This window comes from Sus scrofa, chromosome 4 (assembly GCF_054392235.1).
Source record: "Sus scrofa isolate SSC_HxYL_T2T_F1_AM1 chromosome 4, Sscrofa_HxYL_maternal_Yorkshire_Landrace_v2.0, whole genome shotgun sequence".
NCBI lineage: Eukaryota > Metazoa > Chordata > Mammalia > Artiodactyla > Suidae > Sus > Sus scrofa.
The window spans coordinates 71,905,560-71,919,203 of record NC_139386.1 but is presented as its reverse complement, the minus strand read 5'-3'; the positions used below and the strand labels follow the sequence as shown (position 1 = coordinate 71,919,203).

Sequence of the window (13,644 nt, the reverse complement as noted above, 5' to 3'; positions counted from 1 at the left end):
CACCTGTGGCATATGGAAGTTCCCAGGCTAGGGGCTGAATTGGAACTGCAGTTGCCAGCCTACACCACAGCCATGCCAGATCCAAGCTGTGTCTGTGACCTACACTGCAGCTCATGGCAACAATGGATCCTTAACCCACTGAGCGGGGCTAGGAATGGAACCCACATCCTCATGGATACCAGTTGGGTTCGTTACCACTGAATCACAACAGGAACTTCTAAGGTAAAATTTAAATGCTGAGGTCTTGCGTAAAATTGGACACTGTCTTTATTTTAGGTGGTGGACCAAACAAAATACTGCTATGATTTATATCAAAGAGCATTCTGCCTATGTTTTCCTCTAGGAGTTTTATACTGTCTGGCCTTACATTTAAGTCTTTAATCCATTTTGAGTTTATTTTGTGTATGGTGTTAGACAACGTTCTAATTTCATTCTCTTACATGTAGCAGTCCAGTTTTTCCCAGCATTGTTTATTGAAGAGACTATCTTTCCTGCACTGTATGTTCTTGCCTCCTTTGTCATAGATTAATTGCCCACAAGTGTCTCGATTTATTTCTATCCTTTCTATTCTGTTCTATGATCTACATTTCTGTTTTTGTGCCAGGACCATAACATCTTGATGACTGTAGGCAGCTTCGCAGCAGAATCTGAAATCAGGGAGCCTGATTCCTCCAGTTTTGTTTTTTCTTTCCAATACTGCTTTGGCTATTTGAGGTCTCTTGTGTTTCCATACAAATTTTAAAATATTTTGTTCCAGTTCTATAAAGAATGTCATTGGTAATTTGATAGAGATTGCACTGAATCTATAGCATTGTCGTTTTGACTATATTGATTCTTCCAATCCAAGAGCGTGGTATATTTTCCCATCTATTTGTGTCTTCTTTGATTTCTTTCATCAGTGTCTTATAGTTTTCACAGTACAGGTCTTTTGTCTCTTTAGGTAGGTTTACTCCTAGGTATTTTACTCTTTTTGATGCAATGGTAAATGGGACTGTTTCCCTAATTTCTCTTTCTGATCTTTCATTGTTAGTATATAGAAATGCAATTGATTTCTGTGTATTAATTTTGTACCCTGTGACTTTACAAAATTCATTGATGAGCTCTTAAGAGTTTTCTGGTTGTGCCTTTACGATTTTCTAGGTATCGAATTACGTCATCTGCAAACAGTGATAGTTTTACTTCTTCTTTTCCAATTTGGATTCCTTTTATTTCTTTTTCTTCTCTGATTGCCATGGTTGGGACTTCCAAGACTAGGTTGAATTACACCCGTGGAAGAGGACATTCTTGTCTTGTTCCTGATCTTAGTGGAAATGCTTCAAGTTTTTCACCATTGCAAATGATGTTAGCTCTAAGTTTGTCATAAATGATTTCTAAAATATTGAGGTAGTTCCCCTCTATGCCCATTCTCTGGAGAGTTTTCATCAGGAATGGATGTTGAATTTTGTTAAAAGCTTTTGCTGCAACTATTGAGATGATCATATAGTTTTTATTTTCCAGTTTGTTGATGTAGTGCATCTCATTGATAGATTTGCAGATACTGAAGAATCCTTGCATTCCTGGGATAAAACTCACTTGACCATGGTGTATGATCACTTTAATGCATATCTGTTTGTGGTTTGCTAATATTTTGTTGAGGATTTTTACATCTACGTTCATCAGTGATGTTGGCCTGTAATTTTCTTTTTTTGTGGTATATTTGTCTGGTTTTGGTATCAGGGTAATGGTGGCTTCAAAGAATGACACTGAATTTATGTTGTAGAAGTATCTGGCGATAATGAGTTTGAGACAAAAAAGTACTAAGAGAATTTGTGCTAAGACTCCTCTGAAATAGCATAAATTCTTTACATGGAGAGGCTTATCATTTGTTCAAATGAGTGACATGTTTCCCTGTAACAAAGAGTGGAAAGCTGGGTAAATCAGAACCGGCTCTGGTCACACAAAGTGTATTATGGAAAGAGAATAGTACGTACAGCATGGACTCTTGCCTGGATAGATTGTTAATGACAGTGTAGATGATTTTCTGGATGGCCAGAAACATTTGGAAGCTGTCCCCTAACAACAGAAGGGCAAACATTATACTGCTCTGGAGCCTTAGCAGCGGGAGGAAGGCAGAGAGGTTAGGAGTAAATAAAACTCAGGGACAGGCGTGCCTGAGGACAGCTGGGCACTACTCTTCCATGAATGAAAAGGTCACTGCCACAGTCAAGACCAGATGAGCCTGGGCGTGGGAATGAGCAAGTTATCTAATTCCTTATTTGTAAATTGAGGACAATAATAATACTCATCTCGGAGTTCCTGTCGTGGCTCAGTGGTTAACAAATCCAACTAGGAACCATGAGGTTGTGGGTTCGATCCCTGGCCTTGCTCAGTGGGTTAAGGATCTGGTGTTGCCATGAGCTGTGGTGTAGGTCGCAGATGTGGCTCAGATCCTGTGTTGCTGTGGCTCTGGCGTAAGCCAGCAGCTACAGCTCCAATTAGACCCCTAGCCTGGGAACCTCCATAAGCTGAGGGAGTGGCCCTAGAAAAGGCAAAAAGACAAAAAATAGTAATACTCATCTCACAAGGCTACTGAATGGATTAAATGAACTAACACATAGCAAACACTTTGAAAAGTGCCAAGTAGCACACACTAAGCCTTCAAGTTGCTTAGTAGGTATAAGATGATACACAATCTTTTTTCAGTCTTCTCAAGAAAAAGGCAAATGATCTCCTTCTCCCCAGCCCGCCAAAATAGACAGAAAGAAAGTGGACATTAAGAATTCTTTTTAAGGAAAAAAGTTCCAGGGAGTATTGCCAGGATCAGAAGCCACTGCACACTCTATTCCTACTTGTTCTGTCTATACCTAGAGCAAAAAGTTTTGTTTAAAACAAAGTAAAATAGGAGTTCCCGTTGTGGCGCAGTGGTTAACGAATCCGACTAGGAACCATGAGGTTGTGGGTTCGGTCCCTGCCCTTGCTCAGTGGGTTAACGATCCGGCGTTGCCGTGAGCTGTGGTGTAGGCTGCAGACGCGGCTCGGATCCCGCGTTGCTGTGGCTCTGGCGTAGGCCGGTGGCTACAGCTCCGATTCAACCCCTAGCCTGGGAACCTCCATATGCCGCGGGAGCGGCCCAAGAAATAGCAACAACAACAACAACAACAACAAAAAAAAAAAAAAAAAAAAAAAAAGCAAAGTAAAATAATGGATCGGCATGAATCTCTAAGTATCAAAAAAAGATCACAGTGCATATTGTATTTTTGAAAGTTTCCATCATAAGTGTTAAAAAATTTAAACACCAGTGTTGTAAAATGTTAAATTTTTTTTTGTTTACTTTTTATTGTTATTTCCCCCAACACACTTTTTTTTCCCCCACTGTATAGCATGGGGACGAAGTTTGCATCCATTAATCCCAAGCTCCCAATCCCTCCCACTCCCTTTCTCTCCCCCACCCCAGGGCAACCACAAGTCTATTCTCCAAGTCCATGATTTTCTTTTCTGTGGAAAGGTTCATTTGTGCCATATATTAGATACCAGATATGAGTGCTATCAAATGGTATTTGTCTTTCTCTTTCTGACTTATTTCACTCAGTATGAGTCTCTGGTTCCATCCATGTTGCTGCAAATGGCATGATTTCATTTTTTATGGCTGAGTAGTATTCCATTGTGTATATATACCACATCTTCCTAATCCAATCGTCTGTTGATGGACATTTGGGTTCTTTCGATGTCTTGGCTATTGTGAATAGAGCTGCAATGAACATGCAGGTGGCATGTGTTTATTTTAAGGAAAGTTTTGTCTGGATATATGCCCAAGAGTGGGACTGCTGGATCACATGATAATTCTATGTAGAGATTTCTAAGGTACCTCCATACTGTTCTCCATAGTGGTTGTACCAACTTATGTTCCCACCAACAGTACAGGAGAGTTCCCTTTTCTCCACACCCCCTCTAGCACTTGTTATTTGTGGACTTATTAATGATGGCCATTCTGACTGGTGTGAGGTGGTATCTCGTGGTAGATTCGATTTGTATTTTTCTAATAAACAGTGATGTTAAGCATTTTTTCATGTGCTTGTTGGGCATCTCTATACCTTCCTTGGAGAAATGTCTATTCAGGTCTTTTGCCCATTTTTCAATTAGGTAGTTGGCTTTTTTGCTGTTGAGTTGTGTAAGTTGCTTGTATATTCTAGAGATTAAGCTCTTGTCAGTTGCATTGTCTGAAACTATTTTCTCCCATTCTGTAAGTTGTCTTATTTTCTTTTTGGTTTCCTTTGCTGTGCAAAAGCTTTTCAGTTTGATTAGGTCCCACTGGTTTATTTTTGCTTTTATTTCTGTTGCTTTGGGAGACTGACCTGAGAAAATATTCATGAGGTTGATGTCAGAGAGTGTTTTGCCTATGTTCTCTTCTAGGAGTTTGATGGTGTCTTGTTTCATATTTAAGTCTTTAAACCATTTTGAGTTTATTTTTGTGCATGGTGTAAGGGTGTGTTCTAGTTTCACTGATTTGCATGCAGCACTCCAGGTTTCCCAGCAATTCTTGCTGAATAGACTGACTTTTTCCCAGGAAAATGTTAAATTTCAATTTTTTGGGCATCTATCTGGAAAAGGCTGATCTTCAAAACACAAGAAATTGCTTCAGACACTGGAAATTTAAAAAATCTGGAATAAACTAAATATTCCACAGTAAAATAAACCATAGTATAGATTTTCTTTAAAAAAAAAAAAAACAATAAAAATGAGGAGTATCTGGTACTGTATATAATACACAAATTCCAAAATCCTTTTCAAAGACACTTATACTGAGAACTGTCAGCAAATCCCTTTATTTTACCCATAATGTAATACTGTATTATACACTCAGAAAGACAAATTATACTGTGTTTTCAGAGATAATGAGGAGAGTAAACTGTCTACAAAGGAAATCTAAAAAAATGAAGGAACAAAAATTGTGTTCTTTCTCATCAAGGTTACCATTTCCCTAATGCTCACTAATTGTCACTTAAATGTTCATACTGTTTCTCTCCAAAATTATAGGTACTTCATCATTTAAACACAACGTATCACAACACAGTCTTACATTACTTAAAGAAAGATATATTTTGGATATATATATATTTTTTTACTCCTGAGCAAAAAACATCTAAATGCTACAGAATTAAAACAGCATTCATCTGAAAAGGTAATAAAACAAATACCTTACCTATCTACAGCAACAACAACACTTTGAGAACTGGTTTCTCCAATGGATTCCTGAATACTTGCTATCTGCTTCCAGTCCACATTTCCTCCAACTACCATACATAAAAGAGAGTCATTTCAGTTTGAAAATAAGAAAGAACACTTAAGAGTTCTAAAACACATTTCTGAAATCAGTTATTTTCCCAAAGAAAGAAAACAAGCTTTGGGTGAAAAATTCTTTTGACATCAGTGACCTTTTATCAAGGTCAAAGGTGCTTACTGAGCTGAACCAAGTGGTACACAGACATGGTTAAAAGACACAAACTATGTTATCAGCAAAGATCACATGAATGATGGGCACTGACAATTTTGATCACAAAATTAATGACCTTAGGCATAACTTCTCTCAATGTGTGAGAAACACACCACACCACCACCACCACTAACCCCAGTCCAGTGGTACCTACTTAGGAGGACTCCCAATTCCATAAAATCAGCTGTCCCCAGTCATTCAGTCTCCAGGCCCTTGATTACAAATATTTACTGGAAATTCTACTGCTATGGTGTAAAATCCTCTTATTTAAAAAAAAAAAAACCATTCATCTTTTCCCCCCTACATCAGTTTAATGTGTTTGACAGCAGAACAACAACTTCCCTGGTTTTTAAACTCTTAATCTTACAATCATCTTTGATATCTTTCCCTTTCTCCACTATCACTAAATCTTTTGACCTGTGTTCATGATACATTCATTTTCATCCCTACTCAGTTTAGACCCTTGTAATTCCAGGCCTGGATTTACTAAAACAGTTTCCAGATTACTTTCCCTGTTGCTGCTTTTTTCCCCTCTCCAATCTCTCCATTCTTCTCCTTTTGAATTAATTTCCCTAAATCATCACCTTCCTTTTGCTTACTACTACTTTCAGGATAAAATTTAAAACTTTTCAGCTTAGCATTTAAGGCAGTTCAACATTCCTGCCAATATGTGTCTCTATTCAGGCCATCCCTCAACTACCTAAACTTTATCTACCAAGACCCAACTTGAGTTTTCAATGAAGGGCTCCTCTCCATTGTCTCATCTTCCTCTGAACGAAGTATTTGCTTAAATAAGTATTACTCATAAAAAGTTCTTGGAGTTCCCTTGTGGCATAGCAAATTAAGGATGTGGCATCACTGCAGTGGCTCAGGTCGCTGCTGAGGTGCAGGTCTGATCTCTGGCTCAGGAACTTCCACATGCCACAGATGTGGCTAAGTAAAAAAAAAAAAAATTTTCCATTTGATTTATTATTATAAATTACTTTAGGTGTATTATTGTTGCCTTCTCAGCCAGATAAAAAGTTCTCAAGGTTAGGAAGCAAATCGTACACTCTACTTCTCTACCTCATTCATCATTAAATCCAAGGCAGATGTTTAATAAATACTTGTTGACTCAACTGACTAAATGCTCAATAAATGCCTTTTTGACTGCAAACATAATAGATGATGTTATTTATTTATTTAGGGCCACACCTGTGGCATAATGGAAGTTCATGGGCTAGGGACTGAATCAGAGCTACAGCTGCACTGGATCCTTAACCCACTGAACGAGGCCAGGGATCAAACCTGTATCCTCACGGATACTATATTGGGTTCTTAACCTGCTGAGCCAAAACAGAAACCCTTTTTTTGGTGTATATATCTTTTTAGGGCCACTCCCACAGCATATGGAGGTTCCCAGGCTAGGGGTCAAATCACAGCTCCCAGGTGCCGGCCTAGGCCACAGAAAGGCAAGATCTGAGCTGCATCTGCAACCTACACTACAGCTCACAGCAATGCCAGATCCTTAACCCACTGAGCAAGGCCAGGGATTGAACGTGTATCCTCATGGATACTAGTCAGATTCATTTCCGCTGAGCCATGATGGGAACTCCCAAAACAGGAACTCCTAGATGATGTTACGTAAACCAGCAGAAGGCAAATTCTTTTTTTTTTTTTTTTTTTTTTTTTTTTGTCTTTTGGCCTTTTCTAGGGCCGCTCCCACGGCATATGGAGATTCCCAGGCTAGGGTCTAATTGGAGCTGTAGCCACCAGCCTACACCAGAGCCACAGCAACACAGGATCCGAGCTGCATCTGTGACCTATACCACAGCTCACGGCAAAGCCGGATCCTTAACCCACTGAGCAAGGCCAGGCATCAACCCTGCAACCTCATGGTTCCTAGTCGGATTCGTTAACCACTGCACCACGACGGGAACTCCAGAATGCAAATTCTATTCCAGGAACTGAACAAAGTGATAAAATATGATCCCTGTCCTCACAGTTAATAATTTACCAGGACAGACAGACTAACAACATACAATACAATAATTACCTCATGGCTGAAATGAACTAACTATATAATTACATAATTACTAATACAAGTGTTGCTAAACAGAACTAATTTCGATAAGGAAAGGCAGAATGGCTATGTTAGCTTATGGAAAGGCCTCACATATGAGGAAATATTAATTTGAGTTGGGCCTAGAAGGATAATCATGTGGGAAAGGAAGAAGAAAAAGCAATTCAGGTAGAAGAAACAGCATTTATAAAATAATGGAAGTGTGCATGTGAATATCATGTTCTAACACACTTAAACTCCTCTATACCTTTTTAACATTTATTTGTTTGCTTTTGGTCAAGTTCATGGCATGCGGAAGTTCTATAGGCCCAGGATCGAACCTGCAGCTCAGTAGCAACGCAAATAGCTGTGCCACCAGAGAACTCCCAATACCTTTTATATTTAAACATAGTAATTTGTAATCACTAATAATAAACATATTTAAAGAAATCAAACAATGGTTAAAATGTCTAACAATCCAAATAATCTATTTGATAAATACTGAAATCTTTCAAACATCTATATGACAGTATAAGTTAACAGGCTAATAGTTTTGGTTTTACCAAAGAAATTACTCAAAAGCACAAATATTTAGGTTGACTAAAAATAAATATGTAGGTGGTATGATACATTTACTTAAGATTGATATGACCAAGTAATTTTCAATTTTAATATATACCATAAAAGAATAGTATGCATATAATTCAAATATAATGATCATATGCTATGTATTCTTAGTAACTATAAGAGTTTCATGTTTCCAAAAAGGGAAGGTATAGACATGCATCAAGGCAGTAACGAAATCAGATAAACATAAACTCAGCCCTATTAACTTGGTTACATGAATATATGGAGTATAGTTGTCATTGATAAAAGAAGATATAAACTTATTTTTTAAAAAACATGATATACAGACCAAACCAGCTCAACCATCTGTCCCACATCCACTTCTAGCTTCAGTTCTGACTACAGTGTCCTTAAGAAAGCATTTGTCTGAGTAGGTGACAGGGCACAGATGGACAGAGCAGACATCTGCCACACTGAGCTGGCTGGGAACTAACCAATGAGACAACCTGAAGGGAGGGTTCTGCCCAACAGGGGCCAAGTTAACAGACCGGCTCCCTCTAGGATAGAGACCAAAAAAATGAGAGAGCTAATCACTTAGGAATGAATGGAGAATAGAGCAGGCTGCAAACAGAAGTGGATGACATAAGAGAAGGACTGGATAAAGTAAGAGAGAGAGATGGAAGAATGCCTGGAAGCCTGGAATTTTTATTTCATTTCCAGATTCCAAATGTGCATATTTTAATATAAATTCCCTTTTCTTGAAGTAAGAAAGCAGGTCATCTCATACTCTTGCTGCCTAAGGAACACAACAGCACAGTGATCAAATTAATTTTAATTCATTTTTAAGTACACCAGTAAACATTATCAGCAAGAATTATTTCCCCAGTTTGACTAACACATAAGATAAAATAGTCCACTGGGTACTTTATTTTTAGTGTAATCTACTTTTGTGACTTGCCGAAAAGAAGCCTTTCAAAACCTGTTTAATCAATCAATGCACACTCATTTCACTTGCCTATAAGGACTTTTCATCTGTATCTCAGGCTACCTTCTGAAACAATTAGATTTCTAATGTCTGAGTCAGACATGCAGGTTACAGAAGTCACTAACCATGCAGGTGTTCAGGTAGTTCTAAACCCTGTAGCTGGCTCATTCAGTTATGTCCATACCTGCACCTCTCAGAACCACAGACCCTCTGATACAAGGGACGTACAGACTGCACTGTTGGCTGCCACAGCTGGATCACCACTGGGAACTAACTGTTCCCAGTTCACCTTGAAGTCCCAACATGGTCATCGTCTTTACTTCTTTCCCTATGATCATTTCTCAAGCTTGAAGTTCTCCTGAATTTCCTAAGAATCTTTATTATAAGCAACAACGGAGAAATTATTAAATGATAAAAGATAGAAAACATCCAGAAATATGTGACAGTACAAAGCCTTAAAAGGTAAATGGTAAATATCCTTAGATCTCAGGTATATTCTTTCTTGCTCTCTTTAAGTCATGTCTCTAGATTTCTTGGTTGGAAGTGAGGTAGGGAAGATGGATAGAGAATAATCCAGAAACCATTTATATACTAGCCACTGTACTAAGTCCACTTATGTATTTTTTAATTTAACCCTAACAACTCTAATAGTAGATTACCATTAGTGTGCAAAAGAGGAACCTGACGCTCAGATAATTAAAGCAACTGGCACACAAGTTACTATAAGGAAGAAATACAGAAGAATTCAAATCCAGAAGTATGGTATTCAAAGTCACAGACAGCCTAAACCTTTTGCTTCCTTGGTGGAACTCTGCCCATGTGTGACTAAAAATGTATTTTCTTTAGTTCTTCTGTATCCATATTGCTAATCCTTCCTTTGTCCTGCTGGTTTACATCTGGAAGCTCCTGGCCATACTGAGTTCCTGAGGAACCAGGAACTGGCATAAGAGTCTGGTTATGTCTGTATAGTGCTTTCAAAACATCTGAATGTGAATGCTTTCCCCAGCTGCCTAAATTATTTATCATCTTACATAAGCCTTCACTCATTTAACTTATCTGTTTAGTCTTAAAAGCAGGTAATTTTCATGATATATATTTCTTTTCAGATTATTCTGCATTAAGGTTATTACAAATATTGAATACAGTTCCCTGTGTTTAACAGTAAATCCTTATTGCTCATCTATTTTATGGATAGCAGTCTGTATCTGTTAATCTCATACTCCTAATTTATCCCTTCCCGCTCCCTTTTCCTTTCGGTAACCATAAATTTGTTTTCTATGTCTATGAGTCTGTTTCTGTTTTGTATATAGATTCACTTGTTTTTATATTTTAGATTCCACATATTAAGTGACACCATATTATGTTTGACTCACTTCCGTAAGTATAATATTCTCTAGGTCCATACACGTTGTGGCAAATGGCAGTATTTCATTCTTTTTCATGTAAAAGCGTGTGTAATTTTAAACTGTACCCACCTTCACCCCTAACTATGAGAGTAAGATTAAGGGTCATTTAATGTTGCTAACTCAACCAGGCAAAAAAGATGTATAACGTCATCTCACTTTCTCCTCAATAAGGTTATTAGCCAAAGGGTATTTTATCACATCCCTACATTTCATTGCTACAATAAAGTTACTTATAACAAGCAAGTTAAAAACAAATTTTGATACTTCATGAAAATGATTCAAAAAATTCTCACCTAGCCCTAGACCTGCAAATTCATCAGGAGCCTGATCTTTTGTTCCAGTAAGAGATCCTTCTCTGCCTCTCACTGTTCCAGAAATGTACCGAGGTTTCACTCCAGTTCCTATAAGTTGTGCAAGCTCCAACTGACTGATGCACTTCAGAATCTTAATTACAAAAAGGAAAAAATAAAAATTAAACATTGGCAAAAATATTTAAATGTATGCAGCTACAATTTATAAACAGAGACTAAATTCCAATCATTATAAAAAGCTAAATATACTTATCTTAAAGGTACTACATTAATTTTCTCCCCAAACACTTAAGCATGACAGTGATAAAATATTTAGCATTAGCTCATTTTATAAAACAAATTGCAAAGCTGAAAATAAAGTGCTTATACCTCATGCCATGAATTTCCTAAATAATTTCCATCTGTATGAGCCACTGTGATAAGTGTTTTGATTGTGTCAATGTTCTTCTGTTTCATTTCAGTAATCCCAGAGCTCACTGTAAGTAAGGTAAATCTTGCTAGTGCTTGGACATATGCATCTCTCTCCAGCTATGAAAAAGAGAAAAAGTATGCTTACTGGCTGTGAATACAACAAGGTCATCTCTAATTCCCTACTGATGAACTCTGTTTACTTCTTTAGTAAGTTTTTAACTGACAAGTCATGAATTACATATAATACCTCAAACTATAGTTTTTTTAAAAATTTTAAGATGAACGAAGCAGAAAAGGATGAATTTCTAAAACTGAAAGGCAATGGAGGTGTCAAATCAAGACGAGATTTTAGTGACAATAAATCATTAAAAAAAATTTCATTGAGCACTTATGTTTCAAGTGACTGTGGACTAGCAGAAACCTGATTTATAAATTTTCTCATTTTTTCTCTACTAAGTTAGACTATGCTTTTTGAGCTATAACAATCATAATTAAATGTGAAATAGATTTTTAAAAAGCAAGCAAGCACTGGCTAAAATCTACTATTAGACAAAGCATATAAATTACTAGAAGGGACTGTCTTCACGAAAATTATGTTCGAAGAGTTCCTGTTGTGGCTCAGTGGTTAACAAATCCGGACTAGGAACCATGAGGTTGTGGGTTCCATCCCTGGCCTCGCTCAGTGGGTTAAGGATCCAGCGTTGCTGTGAGCTGTGGTGCAGGTCAAAGATGCGGCTTGGATCCCCAGTTGCTGTGGCTCTGGTGTAGGCCAGCAGCTACAGCTCCAATTAGACCCCTAGGCTGGGAAACTCCATATGCTGCAGGTGCGGCCCTAGAAAAGACCAAAAAAAAAAAAGAAAAGAAAATTATGTTTGAGATGCTTGGGTCTCTTAAAGATAACTTGTTCTTAGGCTTAGGTAAAGTTATAAAGTAATATGTATAAATATATAAAATGTGAAAAATATAATTCAATAAATACAAACATGAAACATATTTAAATACTCAGATTACAATAAAGGAAATCAGACTCTTGGAAACTCTATACATAGCTAACATTCTATAGAGAAAAAACCTGCAAACCAAAGTTATTTCGACCAATTTTAGACACATCAATAAAGAACTACCCTTCTAACTGTAGTTTTTCTGAAGCTTAATAAACATTAAGATTCATTTAAATTCCGTTATAAATTTAAAATTAGTTCTTAATAATTTCAACACAAGAAATAATTTAAACAATAGTAATGACATAAGTAATTTACGTTTTCCAGACTGGCTACAAAGGCAAAATTCTTTGTTACCTGAATGCTGAAAATGCATGCAATTCTGATCGCACATCTTATACCTTCCAGGCAAAGAGAGGCTACTTCAGTATCATCGCAGTCTTGTAGACCCACACTGAACGCAGCCAGAAAAGGTGTCCAAGCCAACTAGAAGAATTAAAAATGTAAAATATATTATAGACATCTAGTGATAATTAAACTTTATGAAAATACTACATTAATATTTCTCAAAGCTTTCAGACAATAAATGATTTGACGGAGTTATTTTTTTAAAAAAAGCAAAGAGTTTCCTGGCATAGTTATTTGGAAAGCTTTCTTCCTCCAGAGGAAAAATTATTAATGTTGCCTGAGCTTAAATAAATCGGAGAGTGAAATTATAAATTCGGGACAGGACAGTAGGCATATTTTAAGCATAGCATCTATAAATTATTCACATTAATAAAAACGGGAATAGTCAATACTCATAAATTACATTAATTTTATGCCTGATGTCAGAACTCATCTCTCTCTGTAAGCTTTGTCCCTTGCAATATTTCATGGGCTAATTTTATTTCCAAAAAAATCCTTTCAGCCTTTTTCTACTTGTAACAGTTACATGATTCTCTTTTCTTTAAGCCTGCTCCCTGAATATCATTTAGCCTTATTTTTTTGTGCATGCGGTTCAAACATTTTACATTGAGACATCAATGGCATCTCTAGTTCCCAGCTGGAAAACATTTTAAAAATATAGTTCAATAAAAATACATCTTCATTACAGACTGTGAAAGCCAACAAACACTAAATTTTATCAAAACTGAAGAGCTTGTGAAATTATAATGTAAAATAACCAAAAAAAAGAGCTACCTTTGACTACTGAAATCCTAATATCAAAACATATATATATACACACACATAAATATATAGAGAGGTGTGTACATGTGTGTGTATAACTTTGAAACGTGTGACACAAAAGTATTTGCTGCTTTTTAGTAAGTCAAAATGAAGCAAAACTATATATCTGTATAGCCATACACATTTAAAAAAATGTTTATACCAGTGTGGTACAGAAACAACAACTGGACTTTTTAAAAGATCTAGAACATTTTTAGCATTATTAAAGAAAAGAGAACTTGTACTGTCAGAAAGTTAAGTAAAAGTGTATAATTCCTAAACAAAGGAACCTAAGCCCCAGTC

At 36.8% G+C, this 13,644-nt stretch overlaps 1 protein-coding gene across 7 annotated transcripts in view; it reads right to left on the bottom strand.

Annotated features, from left to right (window-relative positions):
* Positions 1 to 13,644, bottom strand: part of ARFGEF1 (ADP ribosylation factor guanine nucleotide exchange factor 1) — a 147,712-nt gene that overhangs the window by 36,901 nt on the left and 97,167 nt on the right. For all 7 annotated transcript variants that reach the window (XR_002343274.2, XR_014843708.1, XR_014843709.1 and 4 more), the window contains 4 exons: positions 12,490 to 12,618; positions 11,150 to 11,308; positions 10,763 to 10,913; positions 5,180 to 5,270 (listed from right to left, as the gene is read on the bottom strand). Coding sequence is in view for 4 of the 7 variants with exons in the window: in XM_001928010.8 (XP_001928045.2) it covers positions 5,180 to 5,270; positions 10,763 to 10,913; positions 11,150 to 11,308; positions 12,490 to 12,618 (530 nt within the window). In the remaining 3 variants the exon portion in view is untranslated. The remainder of the gene's footprint in view (positions 1 to 5,179; positions 5,271 to 10,762; positions 10,914 to 11,149; positions 11,309 to 12,489; positions 12,619 to 13,644) is intronic.